A 14,031-nucleotide genomic window follows, 5' to 3' on the forward strand; every position below is an offset into this window, starting at 1 on the left:
TGGGCAACCAGTGGAAACAGGAGAGAAGCAGCGGGAGTCCTCTCTGAGTCAGATAGAGACCTTGCTGTGCTGATAAACGCTCCCATAATTTGCTCCCACTGCCCTGCCACTACACTGATGGCTGAAGCTTTCTCCATACAGGGCTGGGACTGCAGCCTCAGGATCCTGTCATAATGCAGTAATGACAGGCTGCCAGGGAGCCCCACATGGCAGGGAGGGGCGGGAGAGCCCTCTCGCTGGAGAGGATGTCTGGGCTGTCTGTAGGGAGACAGGAGTGAAGGCAGTTGACTTTCTCTCTCCAGACTGCAAGGGATTAGATCAGACAAGGTTGCAGCAATTTTCTGCCGGTACCTTTTCCCCCTTCTAGAATTGGGCTCCCAGTTCTCGCTACACATGGGCAACTCCCAATCTTGATTCTCCCCATGAAGTCTTGTGGGGCACAGTCCTGTGGGACAGCTGCCAGGTGCTCCCTACTCAAGCCCGAGGCAGAGGAGGAAGTGCTGGGGGAGACCACAATGACAGCAGTGGACAGCATGGCACTGGGATGCGAATGCCACAAGGAAGCATCAAGATCCAACAGCTACCTGATGTCACAGGCTAGAATAAAAACACCACAATGCGGCGTCCATAGCAAGATGCTAGGCAGAGCATGACAGGCAGTGATGCATGCCTGCCACCCAGCACTAAGGGACAGGAAGATGGGCCAGCCTGGACTACATGGTGTTTCAGAACAATGGAATATCAGGCAATATTGTCAGTTCCCGCTCTGCTGATGGAGATGCTAGGCTGTCAGTGTGCCCTCTGGGCTATTGGGGTGTTTTTTAAGAGTCGGGTAAAAATACTGACTTGGACAGCCTAAAATGACCAGTTTATACAGAGTGGTTTCCTTGATCTGAGTGCCTGGGAAACCAGGCTACGTCTAGATGTTAGAACTAGCAATCTGCCGCCCATACAAATGGAGGGCTGGGGGTACAGCTCCGTTGTTTTGGTAAGACACAACCATCCATCATCCCAGTTCCAGACCTGGCATCTTCTGACTTCTGCAGGCAACAGGCGTGCGCATAGTACACATAGTACAAATGCATACAAAATATACATAATAAAGCTCAAAAAAGATAGCAATGACAGACTAGAGCAGCTTAGAGTTTTTATTAAAACAATCACTTAAATTATAATCACCCCCAACCCCAAACAAAAAACAGCTTCATGTTTTGGCCCTGACAGGAGCGACAATGGGCCTCCCAGGAAAAGCTGTTTGATAAGAAAACAGGAATGGAAGCCCATGGGCCCTGGCTTGGCCTCAAGGTACCCAGAAGAGGCTGGGTCCCCTGTGAAGGCTGCTTGCACTAGGGACTTTGAGGCTTTGGCCCTGTTGGCAAGAACAGTTAGTTACTGTTGCTGGGTATCAGCCTCTGGGCTTTTTGAAAGTACAGGAGCGTGAGAAACCTGTCTGAAGATGATAAAGCAGTAACTGAAGTAGTGTTAGGTAAGCCCGCTGGTGTTGTCCAGCCAGGCTCGGCAGTGATCTGGGGTCAGAGTGCTGTGGCGGCTCAGATATTACCTCAGTCAGGGTATGTGACCAGCCACAGGCCATCAGCAAGACCTCAGTGTCCTGCACTGAGGGTGACTTACTGTTTCAGTACCAAGGTACCCCTGCCCATGTTGCAAGAACCACTGAAACTAGAATTAGCCAGGGTTGGAGCTCACTGTGGACTTCAGATGTCTTTCTTTGACTCTAAAATTGTCTACCAGAAAGAACCCAGCTACAGGCTCAAAGCAGGCTGGAGACATTCTGGGGATCCAATTCTCTCTCTTGAGGGGACCTGAGGTACCTCTGACTGAGTGGGTTCCACCTTTTAAGAAAGTTACACCCACCACTCCTCAAATACCAGGGCTCCCGTGTGGCTATGTCACTTGGCATTTCTCAAATTTGAAATATAAAGCATAAAAAAAAAAAACAAGGCCTGGTATAATTTTTATAACCAGCGTCACTGTCCTGTGTCCCACAGCCACTGTTAGATCAAGTGTACAGAAAGAAAGTCAGAGAAGAGTTTCAGGTCAGAGAAGACTTGGCAAATGCTGAGGTGTCAAGTCCTGAGGACTTCTCAACTTGAAGTTCCAGACTAGAGTCCTATCCCAGGTGCTCACAGATGCTGAGGTGACACTCGGCGGGCTGCCTATGGCAAAGTGGCCTAATAACAGCCAGCCAGTGGGAATAAGGTAGTGTGCCTCAGTTTCTCAAAAACGGTACTGTGGACCATTCCACTGCTCAGCCCCTCACTGTCTTAAGTTAATGTCCATCTGTCTGTGGACTGAGGCATAGCACCTGCTGTCAGGACTCAATGGGCTCTGACTGGCCACAGCAGTGAGCCCAGTTACACAGAAGATAGGCCCAGCCTATGGAGTGTGCGAGCCACATGGGATATACGTGCTGCCCAGCATGGAGGCAGGCAGTAGTGTTAGTTTGCTGGCTATGTGTGGCCTGATACCTGTGTCAGGTTCTGGGAAGGAGGGACAAAAAGAACATCTCTGGGCCCCCAGGGGAAGACGAGGACAATGACAGTAAGGCCTAGGTACTGGAGAGAACTAGAAGATGATGGATGGGCAGCAGGGCTCTGGGGTTCCATATACTGAGTGGGAGGAGATGGATGGAAGTCCTGGTCACAGCTGGGTTCCCAGGCACTCATGGGAATGTGACCAGGAAGCTCTTGGCCCACCACAGGGAGGTGGCTAAGACTGAAGGGACTCACGTGCACACTGTCCCCCAGCAGCTTTTATCGTAAGTCTCTTCCTAGCCACAGCTGTTCTGCCTGTTTCCTGCCAGTCAGACAGCTATAACACTGCCTCAGGTGAGCCTGGCTAAGGAGCCAGCATTGCTGGTTCTGAGCTAAGCCAGTCCATGCTTCTAGTCAGGTCCTTACTGTGGAGGGGAGGCCTATCCCAGAACCCCAGTCAGGGAGTGGGTAGCACCAGCATGGTAGATTTCAGCCTCCACACAGGACTCACAGCCGCTTCTCAAACCAAAGTCAGCAGCACGCACAGTGACACTTACACCACAGTGCCTAGGGTGCAGGAAGAATGGCAGCCCACACACAACAAATATTTCTGAGAGGAGAGAGGAAAGTGAGGGGGAGGAGGGAGGGGAGGGGGAGTGGGGAGGGAGGAGGGAGGAGAGACATAGATATGCAGGCTAGGAGAACTAGAACACCTTGAGAAATCTCTGCAGGGTCAGAGTTCAAAAACAACTGAACCCAAAGGGGATCAGGCCTTCTACTCAGAGTTCCCAAACAAGCCAGCCCTCTACTGATGATTCCTTTGGGGTCAGGCCCACCCCGTTGGTGTCAGGAGCAGCAGATGTGGCAGGAGGTGGTCGGGTCACCTAGAGTTCTTCAAAGAAGGCCACACGGGACTTGGCGCTCTGCAGAGTAAGCTGTAAGAAGAAGGGAAGAAGGTGAAAGGGCGCCGGTCTCAGCACAGCCCATCTTGATGCAGGGAATAACCTCAGTGGTGGCTTGAGTGACAGAGAAACCCATTTAATAGATGTTCAAGATACTGGTGGTCAAGCCTAGAAAAGGGTCCAGATTTATCCCAGGATTCAAATGCAAACCGACAGATGGCATGCAGGAAAGCATGGATGGTGAACAGACACACTCAGTAGAAACATGTCTATCATATAACCCAGCCCAAGGGGAGTCTAGCTTGTGACTTTCATGTTTCTTCTGGCTCTCAAAACGCCAGCTCCCACTGTCACTGTACTGCACCAGCTCTCTGGGTTGAGGCCCAGGCTTGGAATCACAAGCCTCAAAGTTCTTATACCTAGGGCAAGGCAGCATGGCACCAGGCAAAGAGGGCCTGTATGAGATGAGAAGTTTGTCCTCTCTGGTCCTACTTCTGGGTGACTCCAATGCAGACTTGCCCAAGGCCTGGAAGCTGAGAGACTAGACTCTTCTATGCATGACAGGCTCAAGCAGGACAGGTGCACTGGGCAGTGCCTGACAGGTCACCCCAACACCTCTCAGGATACCACCAAGCAGGTCTGGCTGGGAAAATGGAGAAGAGCAGAGGCAGATATACCACTCAAGTCCCTGACTCGGGCTGTCTCCCAGCCTCTCCTCAGACAGACGCATCTGGCATAGGCACCTATTTCAAGCTGCTGCTGAACTGGCGCCCTTGGGGCAAGATTATATGTTCTTGACGCAGCCCCAGGCCTTCCCAGAAAGAAGTGTGTGTCAGCAGCTGCACACTGTCCATCTTCATTCCCCAAAACGTTCACCTTAGTGCTCAGCTCTGGGTGGGAGAAGAGTTTGTTGACTGAGTGTACTGAATGAGAAATGGGCCACAACTGTAACTAAATGGGAGACAGACACGAGGCTGTCTGTTTCCATTCCAGCTCACTGTGTGGCCTCAGTAAACACCCCAGCATTCTCTGCACATCGCTCCTCTGCTGGGAAGCAATGGGACAGGCTAGCTGGTCTGGCCCTTCAGCAGTCTCCGACTCTGAAAAGTCTGCAGTGCTTACCAAAGCTCTACAAAGGGCAGGAGAGGGAGACTGTGAACCCACTTTACCATCAAAAGACAGGCAGCATTAGTGTGCTCAAAACGAGACAGCTTGAGAGCCGACTCTTTAAATCCTGCCAAATCTTTTGGCCTTGAAGTTCCTGACTAACAAGCTGAATGCAAGGAGGCATCTGAGCTGTTTTCTTCAGCAGAACCAATTCCAGAAGCTCCATGGAAGCCTAGTTCTGCCAGGAATGGAGAGAGCTTTTCTTTGCTCAGGCAAACACCCTTCAGACGGGAACTGCATTTGGCTGGTCTCTCCTGCAGTGCCAGCAGAGAGGGGCCAGTCGGGGTGTGCCTTGTGATAATGGGGACCAGGACAGTAAAGGAGAAGATGGTGCCAGCGATCTAGGACAAAAACCCTCTCTGGGAAGGGTTGGAATCAAAAGTTGTCCCCACAATTCTGGGCCAACCTCAGGCGGTTTCTTGGGATAAGGAGCTGCAGGCAGGGACAGGCCATCCCCATGGCCAGTTTCAGTGAGTGTTGCACAGTGCTATAGCAGCACGACTGTAACACAGGGTGATGCAGTGCTCTCTCCTAGGGGGGCAGAGACCATGCTCATCACCCACCTGGCTCATGCTGAGAACCCGTCAGCTAGCATTCCTAACGGTGGCATCAAACCCCATCTAGGGGCAGCAGAACAGAGTCCTGGTTAGGGTAAGATTCAGGCAGAAGGGCCACGCACCGTGCCAGCCTCTGAGTCAGGATAGACACTGCCCTGAGAGGCCTGGCTGCTTCCCCAGGCAGGACGCCCAGGAAGTGGGGGCCTCAGAAAGTCTCTTGCCTGTTTCAATAATGTTGGCTCCAAGAATTCCTGGATCCACTACCCAAGCATGTTGGCTGTCCCCTCAAGGTGCTTGGGGAGGGTTTTGGCAGCATCGGATTCCAGGTACTCAAGCATGAGCTTGCTAGGGTGCAAAGCTCTCTCCGAGGGAATCCTACCAGAATCCCACTAGGGCTGCACTGCAGGGTAAGATGGCCTCTTCTCTCATCAGAAGGGTGTCTGTCCTCAGTGCACACAAGTACAGGCTGAGAGCACAGCCAACACTACGAGACATGCAGGGGTTGCGTTTCAGGGCCCCAAGGCTCACAAACCCACTGCATAGGGCAACTGAGTGCCTCCTACGGTCACCACCCTGTACAAAGGGAGGCCTGACAGGCTATCCCACCTTCTGCTCTTACCACGCAGTTCTTGGCACTAATGCCATCAGGAAACCCAGTCTGAAGAATTTACGGTGTGTGCTCACTTCCCACTGCTGGAACGCTTCCAGTGGCCACCCTCTGACTGCTCCCTCAGCAGTATCCTTTATCTTAAGACATCAAATGCCCTCCTCCTGGCAGGACTGGAGGGCAGAGCTCATGCAGGAGGGAGGCAGACTGTGAGTCAAGGGTATTCAGGGAGAAGCCTTGAGCCTCCTTTTTTAGTATGCACTCAAGACACCTGCTGAGCCCCACGAAGGAGGCATTCCAGAACCTAAGAAGCTCTTGTCTTGGGGCACTGCCACTTGTTTCTGTTGACTGTGCTCCTGGCTGGGCACTCTGTGAGCAGGCTGACCCAGGAGATCTATTTCCACCTGCTGTCTCTGATATAGGCAAGGGTCATCCTAGAAGGCTGGTTTCCACACTTAAGAGCATCAAGCAGGAGATGCTCATGAAAGGAAAGGCTCAGCTCAGACAAAGTGGAACATGGCGAGCCCTTCATTAATACCAGTCAACAAACTTCCTCATATCCACCAGCCCACAACAGCACCTGGGCTGTCCTGTTGTCCAGTAACAGGACTGTCTCTTTATGCACACAGCACAGCAACACCTCTAAGATCCTGAGAGCGCCATGGAGCCATTCCCTAAGATTCCAGCCTCAGCTGAGGGGTCAGGGGTGGTGGGACACAACTTTGATCCCAGCACTTGGGAGGGTGAGGCTGGCAGATCTCTGAGTTTGAAGCCAGCCCAGTCTAGAGAGTTAAGTTCCATCCAGGATAGCCAGAGCTATACAGAGAAACCCTATCTTGAAAAACCAACCAACCAAAAACCTCAGCCATAAAGTTCATGTGCACTCTTTGGCTGTGGAGGTGGATCCCTTAAATGTGGGGTGCGGAATCCCAGATAAAGCATTCACATGTGCTTTTGGCTGTGGAGATCCATCATTTGAATGTGTGGTGCAGTATCCCAGAGTTCAATATGCTCCCTGTGGCTGTGGAGGCAGACCCCTTTAATGTGGGTGCAGACTCTGCTCATACCACTAGGATACCTGGGAGAGCAGACTGATAAGGAGAGCCCGCCCTGTATTTCATCAGGCAGTGAGGCCAAAATGCTCATGACACGGATATGCTACCAGGTCCTGGGTTCCACGCTGGGTCAATTCTGGGATCTGCCTAGGTCTGGTGTCCTCTCTGAATCTATAAGCCAGCTAGCTGAGCCTGTGCTGAGCAGTGACCACTCTGCTATACTCTGCCATGCAGACACCTTCAAAACCCACATTAGAGCCAGACAAGGTCAATATAGGCATCTGGACAATCAGGCCTTGCTCCTTTGGGAAGGCTAGAAACCACGAGGAACTTGCTCAAAGAGCCCAACCCAATGTGCTCTTGCCAGCTCCCTCCCTAAAGATGACTAAAAGAACATGCAGCCTCCTCACTAGGCACTGGGCTGACCTGCTGCTCTCTTCCAGCTGTCTCTTCACATCTGATTAGAATCAGCCCTGTGAATAATACAGGAGGAATTAAGTTCTCTCTTGACTGAACCGGCTGTTCGAGTCTGTCACTAATCCAATTCCAATTTGAAGAGACCAACTTCCTTTTCTTTCTCTGCAGCAGATCTATGTGGCTTTGTTTTAATCATGTGGGCCTCTGATCTTCCTTCCCATCTCAGCATACACAGACAGACCCTGGCAGAACCACCTTCCCTCCTATCCACAAATGACCAGGCTGCAGAAAGAGAGGACAGAGCCACTCAGCAAAGTGAAGCCCCCTCTGCTCCCCAAACTATTTGTTAAATGACAAAAATGGACAAACCATCAAATCCAAACAAGTGTGGGTTTGGGAGATAAATCTGTCTCCATAAAAGGAGAGGCATGCACACCTGTATTCCCAGCACTTGGGAGGGAGAGGCAGGCATATCACAGCAGGGTTCGGGCCAGCCAGAACCACAGAGCCAGACCCTATTTCAAATACCAAATAAATGAAACCAAATGAACAAACGACAAGAAGCTAAGGCAGGCACATTGGCACATGCCTGTCATTCCAGCATTCAGGAGGCTGAGACGAATGTATTCTCAACAGTAAGTTCAAGGTGAGCCTGGGCAGACACTGTCCTTAAAAAAAAAAAAAAAAAGATAAGACTGGGGCTGGGTCAGTGGTAAAGCACTTGTCTAGCATGTTCAAGGCCTACTGTTTAACTCCCATCACAGCAAATAAACTAAATATAAGGAAAAAAAAAATTGGCCAGATTTGCTGGCACTAACCTTTAAAAATCAGCACTAGAAGGGCAGAGACAGGGGTTGGGGATTTAGCTCAGTGGTAGAGCGCTTGCCTAGGAAGCGCAAGGCCCTGGGTTCGGTCTCCAGCTCCGAAAAAAAAGAACCAAGAAAAAAAAAAAAAAGAAGGGCAGAGACAGAAAGATTTTTGAATCTGAGGTTACCCTGTCTCAAACAAAACAAAACAACAAAAGACTGGCTTTTCCCACCTTCAAAAAGGGCTTGATGCTCCTGAGAAACGGCTCCAGGGTTGGCAGACAGCAGCCTAGAAGGTACCTATGACCAGTGTTGACATCTGATGGCCTAGGACATTAAATTCTAACTACAAGGGTTCTTCCAACATTGATGATAAGAGTGCCCCCTGCTGGAAAATCCACTGTGAGACGGTAAACTGTCAACTACCCATCTCTCCTCCAAAGTCCTTTTGGGGTACCATTTCCCAGAGTGACAGGAGGGTAACTAAATGTATTCCAGCATGAAGCCAGGCTGCTTGATTAAGAATGAATTACACTTTCATCAGCACAGAAAGAAAATTGATTCACAAGGCTGTATTGTGACAATCTTGTCCTAATGCAAAGGGAGTGGAGAGGCAGACAGGACAGGACAGAGCCCTTCGGTTATCAGTGGGGAGAAAGGAAGCTCTACAATTAAGCTGAGAGAACAAAACTAATCAGGGCACCAGGATTCCTTACACTAGTCTCTGGGGGCCTCGCCTCAATCCACTTATCCCCAGGGAGAAGATGCAGGTGGGAGGGGGCTGTCTAATTCATTTTAAATAATAAGACCCATAGTGCCGAATCCATTTTAGATACTAACCTAATAACTCCCAGGGCTGGGACTCAGCTCGGCCCATAAAAATGCAGTGGAATTGAAATGCAAGCCCTAAAATCATGTTATACGTCCTCTTTGCCACTACATATTGAAAACGAAGGAGCGGGGGAGGGAGGAGATAAAAAAGGACATGCAGATTCTCGACACGAGGACCTGCAGGGAACAAGCAGACTCTGGAGCAGAAAGGTGACAGAGCCAGCACCAGCAAATTCAACATGATCTTTGTGTGGGGTGTGATAAACATTCATTCCCCTTCCTAAACCCCCAGAGCCAAGGTAGACGTGCCAACAGAGGGAGGGCACCACTATAACTGGGCATGTTGAGCTTTCTGCAGTCTCGGTAGTAACGTCTTGCACCCAAATGCTGTCTTCATGATGTGCACATAGAGAGCTGTATACATGCCTATCCCTAAACAGAAGTGAAATGAGGGGCCACAGCCATCCCAAGAAACAAATCAAATTCCTTTATAGAGAAATTTGCTCAGGCAATCCCTGGGGAATGGATCTGTATTAATCCTTGGGGACCTAAAGCAGCAGCACCGTGCCTGGAAATGTCTGCCTGTGTCTCTGCTGCCCTAGGATGCTGGAAGGGCTATTGCTACCGTTCCTCCACCTGACGAATGAACTCATCGGCCTGATTCACCTCACTGGGCAGGTAGAGGCTAAATTCGATCTACCCAGCACTCTGGGTGAGGGCCTTAAGAAAGAGGTCCAGATATACTGATGCTCCTTTTAAATTGCCAATCTCCAAAGAGAAATCATGGCAAGGCTCATAAGAACAGAACCCAGAGCCTGCAGAATGAGTTTGCATCCCAGCTTTTCCCTCCCACTGTTGCAGTAACAAATCAGGTGCCCTGGGAGCACTGTGCTGAAACGAAACATATCTTCAGAGCCAAGGGGCCAAATGGAATATTTTACTGCATCAAATAAGGCCCAATAATGGCCGCAGGCACTTTCAAATAGTCATAAAACATCTAGGCCACAAGGCAGGGCTTGTAGGCTCAACACTTCCCAAAGCAAACTCCTTTACAGGGTAAAGCTTCCTAGCCCTGTAGTCTTAAATGGTGCCTGGCTGACCCTTCTATCTGGACCTACCAGAAACAAGCAAGAAAACCGGAGCCATCAGCAGTCACAGGACCCTTGGAAACTCATGTGTTAGAAATGGTTTTTAGGAATGAGTCCACAGGATGGCAAACCAAGAAAAGGATTCTCTTTTTCAATCTTATTTTACCTAAACAAGTGTTTAGCCTGTATGTGTGTCTATGTATATATATGCCTGGTGCCCAAGGAAGTCAAAAGAAGATGGCCGGCCCTCTGGAGCCAGGGTTACAGATGGTTTTGAGCCACCATGTAGGTGCTGGAAACCAAACCTGGCTCCTCTGGAACAGCAGTCAGTGCTCTTAAGTGCCGAGTCAGCGCTTCAGCCCAAGAGGAAGGAGCTCTTTCAAGCTAGGAGTGGTGGTAGTGGCGCACGACTTTAACCCCAGCACTCAGGAGGCAGAGGCAGGTGGATCTCTGTGAGTTTGAAGCCAGCCTGGTCAAAGTGAGTTCTAAGACAGCCAGGGCTATGTAGAGAAACCCTGTCTCAAAAAACAAAACCCCAAAGCAGACCAGCTCTGAAGGCTTCCACAGAGCCTGGGAGCTGAAAGGGTCCTGTGGCAGTGCAGTTCCTTCCGGGTGCTCGGTGCCCACGTCTGGCTTCGCTGCTGCTCCCACCCCACTTCTCTCTCCCTCTCCCCTGACTGCAATAAAGGATGCTCGTGGAATCTGAGGATGTGGTACCAGAGGATGCCTGATTTCTGAAGCAATCGGGGTCACTTGGCCCACAGGTGTACAATGAAGACTAGACATAGGAACTGTGCAATAAACTACTTAGCAGCAAGTAATGAGACCGGCCACGGACACCAGAGGTAACCAGGGAGGCCCTGCTTACTCGTTTTAATGGAGGAAGATACCTTTCACGGGAGATCTTGTTTCTCTCTGTGACTTATCACTTCTCCAGGTGCCTGAAGTGTTCTATTTCATTTCACAAGCCCTAAATCTCCAAAGGACTCTGCAGAAATTGAAGATGACATTAGACTTTTCTGTCTTCCTGATCCAGGAGATGCAGCTGGGCTCCCCATAAACGTCAAAGCCCTGCCTTCCTGCTCCTCCACAGTGGGAAACGCAGTCAAAACCATCTACAAATGAAGTAACCTTTCTCAGCCCCACAGCTCCGTAGCTTCTCATCCACCGCTTTCCTTTGGAAGCCTCTGCTCCACTGGAGGAGGTCACAGGCATGAAAATGAGGACTGTTTGCTGGCTTTGGATCAACTCCAGACCAGGAGACTGAATTAACAATGTTGAGAGAGGCCTCGAGATTAAGAGTGGTGACTGTTCCTCCAGAGGACTGGGGTTCAATTCCCACACCCACATGACAGCTTACAACGGTCTGTAACTCCACTTCTAGGGGAACTAGAGATGCCACACACAGATATACACGGAACCAAAACGCCAATGCATATAAAGTAAAAATACACAATTAAAGAACTGTGAGAGAATGACAGGGGGGCCCTGAAATGTGCCTGCTCCAAGATGTTTTCACCTCGAGAGGATGGCAGCTGAGCTAACTTACCCCTGGCCATCATTGTGACCAGAACACCATGGCTCTGAAGAGCAAACATTCAGGCCTACGGTGCCCTGTGTGCTCACGCAGCTGGATTGCTGGGTTCACTCTGTAACTTGTAAGGGCTCAGATGCCAGGAACATCTCACTCCCTCTGAGAATGAAGTGAATCCTGGTTCCCCAGGGCAGCTGACTGCCCCGTCACACCAGTTGCACTGATCATCAATTGGGAAAAGTGGAAAATGTAGGGACATCAGATGAGCAGGAGGAGAAAAAAAAAAAAAAAAACATAAGCTTGCAGGCCCAAAGACAACTGGAGAAGGAGCTAGAAAAACTAGTTTTTCACCTCTATCACATCACTCAACACACCTAACGCTCACCACCAGTTATAGGCTTAAATGAGGTAGTGCAACCCATGTTACCTCCTCCTTCCTCCCTCCCTCATCACCGGTCCACAAGCAGATGCTCCTTTTCATATCATTAAACCCTCACTGTGCACTAAGTGCCTCGTGTGACTGCCCTCATTTAACCTCACAACAATCCTGGGGGTTGAGGGGGAGGAGAAAGAAGAGGAAGAAGAGAAGGAAGAGGAGGAGAAGGAGGAGGAGAAAGACAAGGGGGAGAGGGGCAGGAGGAGGAAGAATAAAGAGGAGGAGGGAGAAGAAGATAAGGAAGAAGAGGAAGAAGAGGAGGAAGAGGAAGAGGAGGAGGAGGAGGAGGAAGAATAAAGAGGAGGAAGAGGAGGAGAAGGAAGAGGAGGAAAGGAGGATTTGAGACAGGGTCTCACTGTATAATCCTGGCCAAGTCCTGACACTCGCTCTGTATTTCCACTGGCCTGAAACTTACCAAGCTCTGCCTGCCTGGGATGAAAGGTCTGTGGCATTGCATGTGGCAGAAGATTATGTTTTTGATATCTATACTGCTGGGATCTAATACAGGGGCCTCATGCATGCTAGCAAGCACTCTTCCATTGTCCCCTTTCTTTATCCTACTGTTACTGATGCTGTCCTTGAACTTGTGATCCTCCTGCCTCAGTCTCTTAAGAAGTTGGTCCATAGGTGTGAGCCATTGCCAGGTTTGATTTATCTGTGATTTATCTTTAACAGGTAAAAGCTCAAATTTATACACCCACACCCACCCCAGTCTTTTGAGGCAGGGTTTCTCTTTGTAGCCCTGGCTGTCCTGAAACCTGCTTGGTAGACCAGGCTAGCCTTGAATTCTGAGATCTGCTTGTCCCTGCCTCCTGAGTGCTGAGGTTAAAGGTGTGTGTCATCACCACCTAGCTAAGGATTCTTGTCTCTTAAAAAAACCAAGTTTCTCACTGAGATAGATCAAGTTAGTGAACGCCTCTCTACACATAGCTTAGATTAAAAATTTAAAAAAAAAAAAAAAAAAAAAACCAAAAAGACAGGGGCTGGAGAGATGGCTCAGTGGTCAAGAGTACTGGTTGCTTTCCCACAGGACAATGGTTCAATTTGCAGCACCCATATGGTGGCTCACAACCACCTGTAACTCCAATTCTAGAGAGAATCAGGCATTAGGAGGTGTGGCCTTGTTAGAGTAGGCCTGGCTTTGTTGAAGGAAGTGTGTCAGTGGGGTGGGCTTTAGAGTTTTAAATGCTCAAACCAGGTCCAGTGCTGCCTGCTGAAATGTACAACTCTCAGCCACCTCTCAAACATCGTCTGCCTGTGTGCAGCCCTGCTTCCTGCCACAATGATTACAAACTAAACTAAATCTCTGAAAGTAAGCAAGCCCCAATTAAATGCTTCCTATGAGTTGACAAGGTCATGTTATCTCTTCAAAGCAATAGAAACCTCTCTAAGCAATCTCTACTCCCCAATGTCAAAATGCAACTCCCTCCCTTGACATCTAGGCACCCACACTTCCAAAGCCAGAAGGGACACTTTTCTGCTAGGCTAGCATTGGTTCAGACAGTAGTAGGAATGACTTAAGAGCCACCTCTACACAGGCAGGTGACCATAAATCAGGAGCACTAGCCACTAGCTATAGGGACTGTCACTACCTAGGAAAATGAAACATTCCTCAGAATTCCTGAACAGCAAACCCACCAGTAGTTAGTCTAAAATTGCTGAGAAGAACTTGTATCATATTGAAAGACAAGTTCTTGCTTTTAGTAACCCTGGGTTATCAGAATTCTTAATTAAATAGAGCCTAGCAACCTGTTTTGAAAACAACTTACTGTCACATTAAGGCACTCACATAAGTGGATGAATGAATGAGTGAACAAGTGCTTCCAAATACAGTCACTAGCTACTTGCCTATTGGGCCATGCTGTGAGAAATGTGTTGGTCGATGATCTTATCACTAAGGGAAAATCATAGACCAAGATGGCTGTGATGCCACTGGGTAATACAAACTTAAAGACCCACCACTGTGCACTCAATCTGTCACTGGGTACATGCCATTACGGGCCATGGCTATATGTCTAAAACAACACAAAGCTGACTAAAAAGGAAACTCCCTTTGTCTATAACAATTCAGTGAGAACTGATGGTCCAACTTAGGATGCTGAAGAGTGCAAATATTTTATAACACACACACACACA

At 49.4% G+C, this 14,031-nt stretch overlaps 1 protein-coding gene across 4 annotated transcripts in view; it reads right to left on the bottom strand.

The window, feature by feature from the left end:
- Positions 1-1,128: 1,128 nt before the first annotated feature.
- Nf2 (NF2, moesin-ezrin-radixin like (MERLIN) tumor suppressor) overlaps positions 1,129-14,031 on the bottom strand; it is an 83,354-nt gene continuing 70,451 nt past the window's right edge. For 3 of the 4 annotated variants that reach the window (XM_087582363.1, XM_087582364.1, XM_087582365.1), the window contains one exon: positions 1,135-3,430. In XM_087582363.1, the coding sequence (XP_087438489.1) occupies positions 3,380-3,430 (51 nt within the window). In that variant the 3' untranslated portion in view covers positions 1,135-3,379. 4 annotated transcript variants of the gene reach the window in all.

The sequence above is a fragment of the Rattus norvegicus genome, chromosome 14 (assembly GCF_021556685.1).
Source record: "Rattus norvegicus strain SHRSP/BbbUtx chromosome 14, alternate assembly SHRSP_T2T, whole genome shotgun sequence".
Lineage (NCBI taxonomy): Eukaryota > Metazoa > Chordata > Mammalia > Rodentia > Muridae > Rattus > Rattus norvegicus.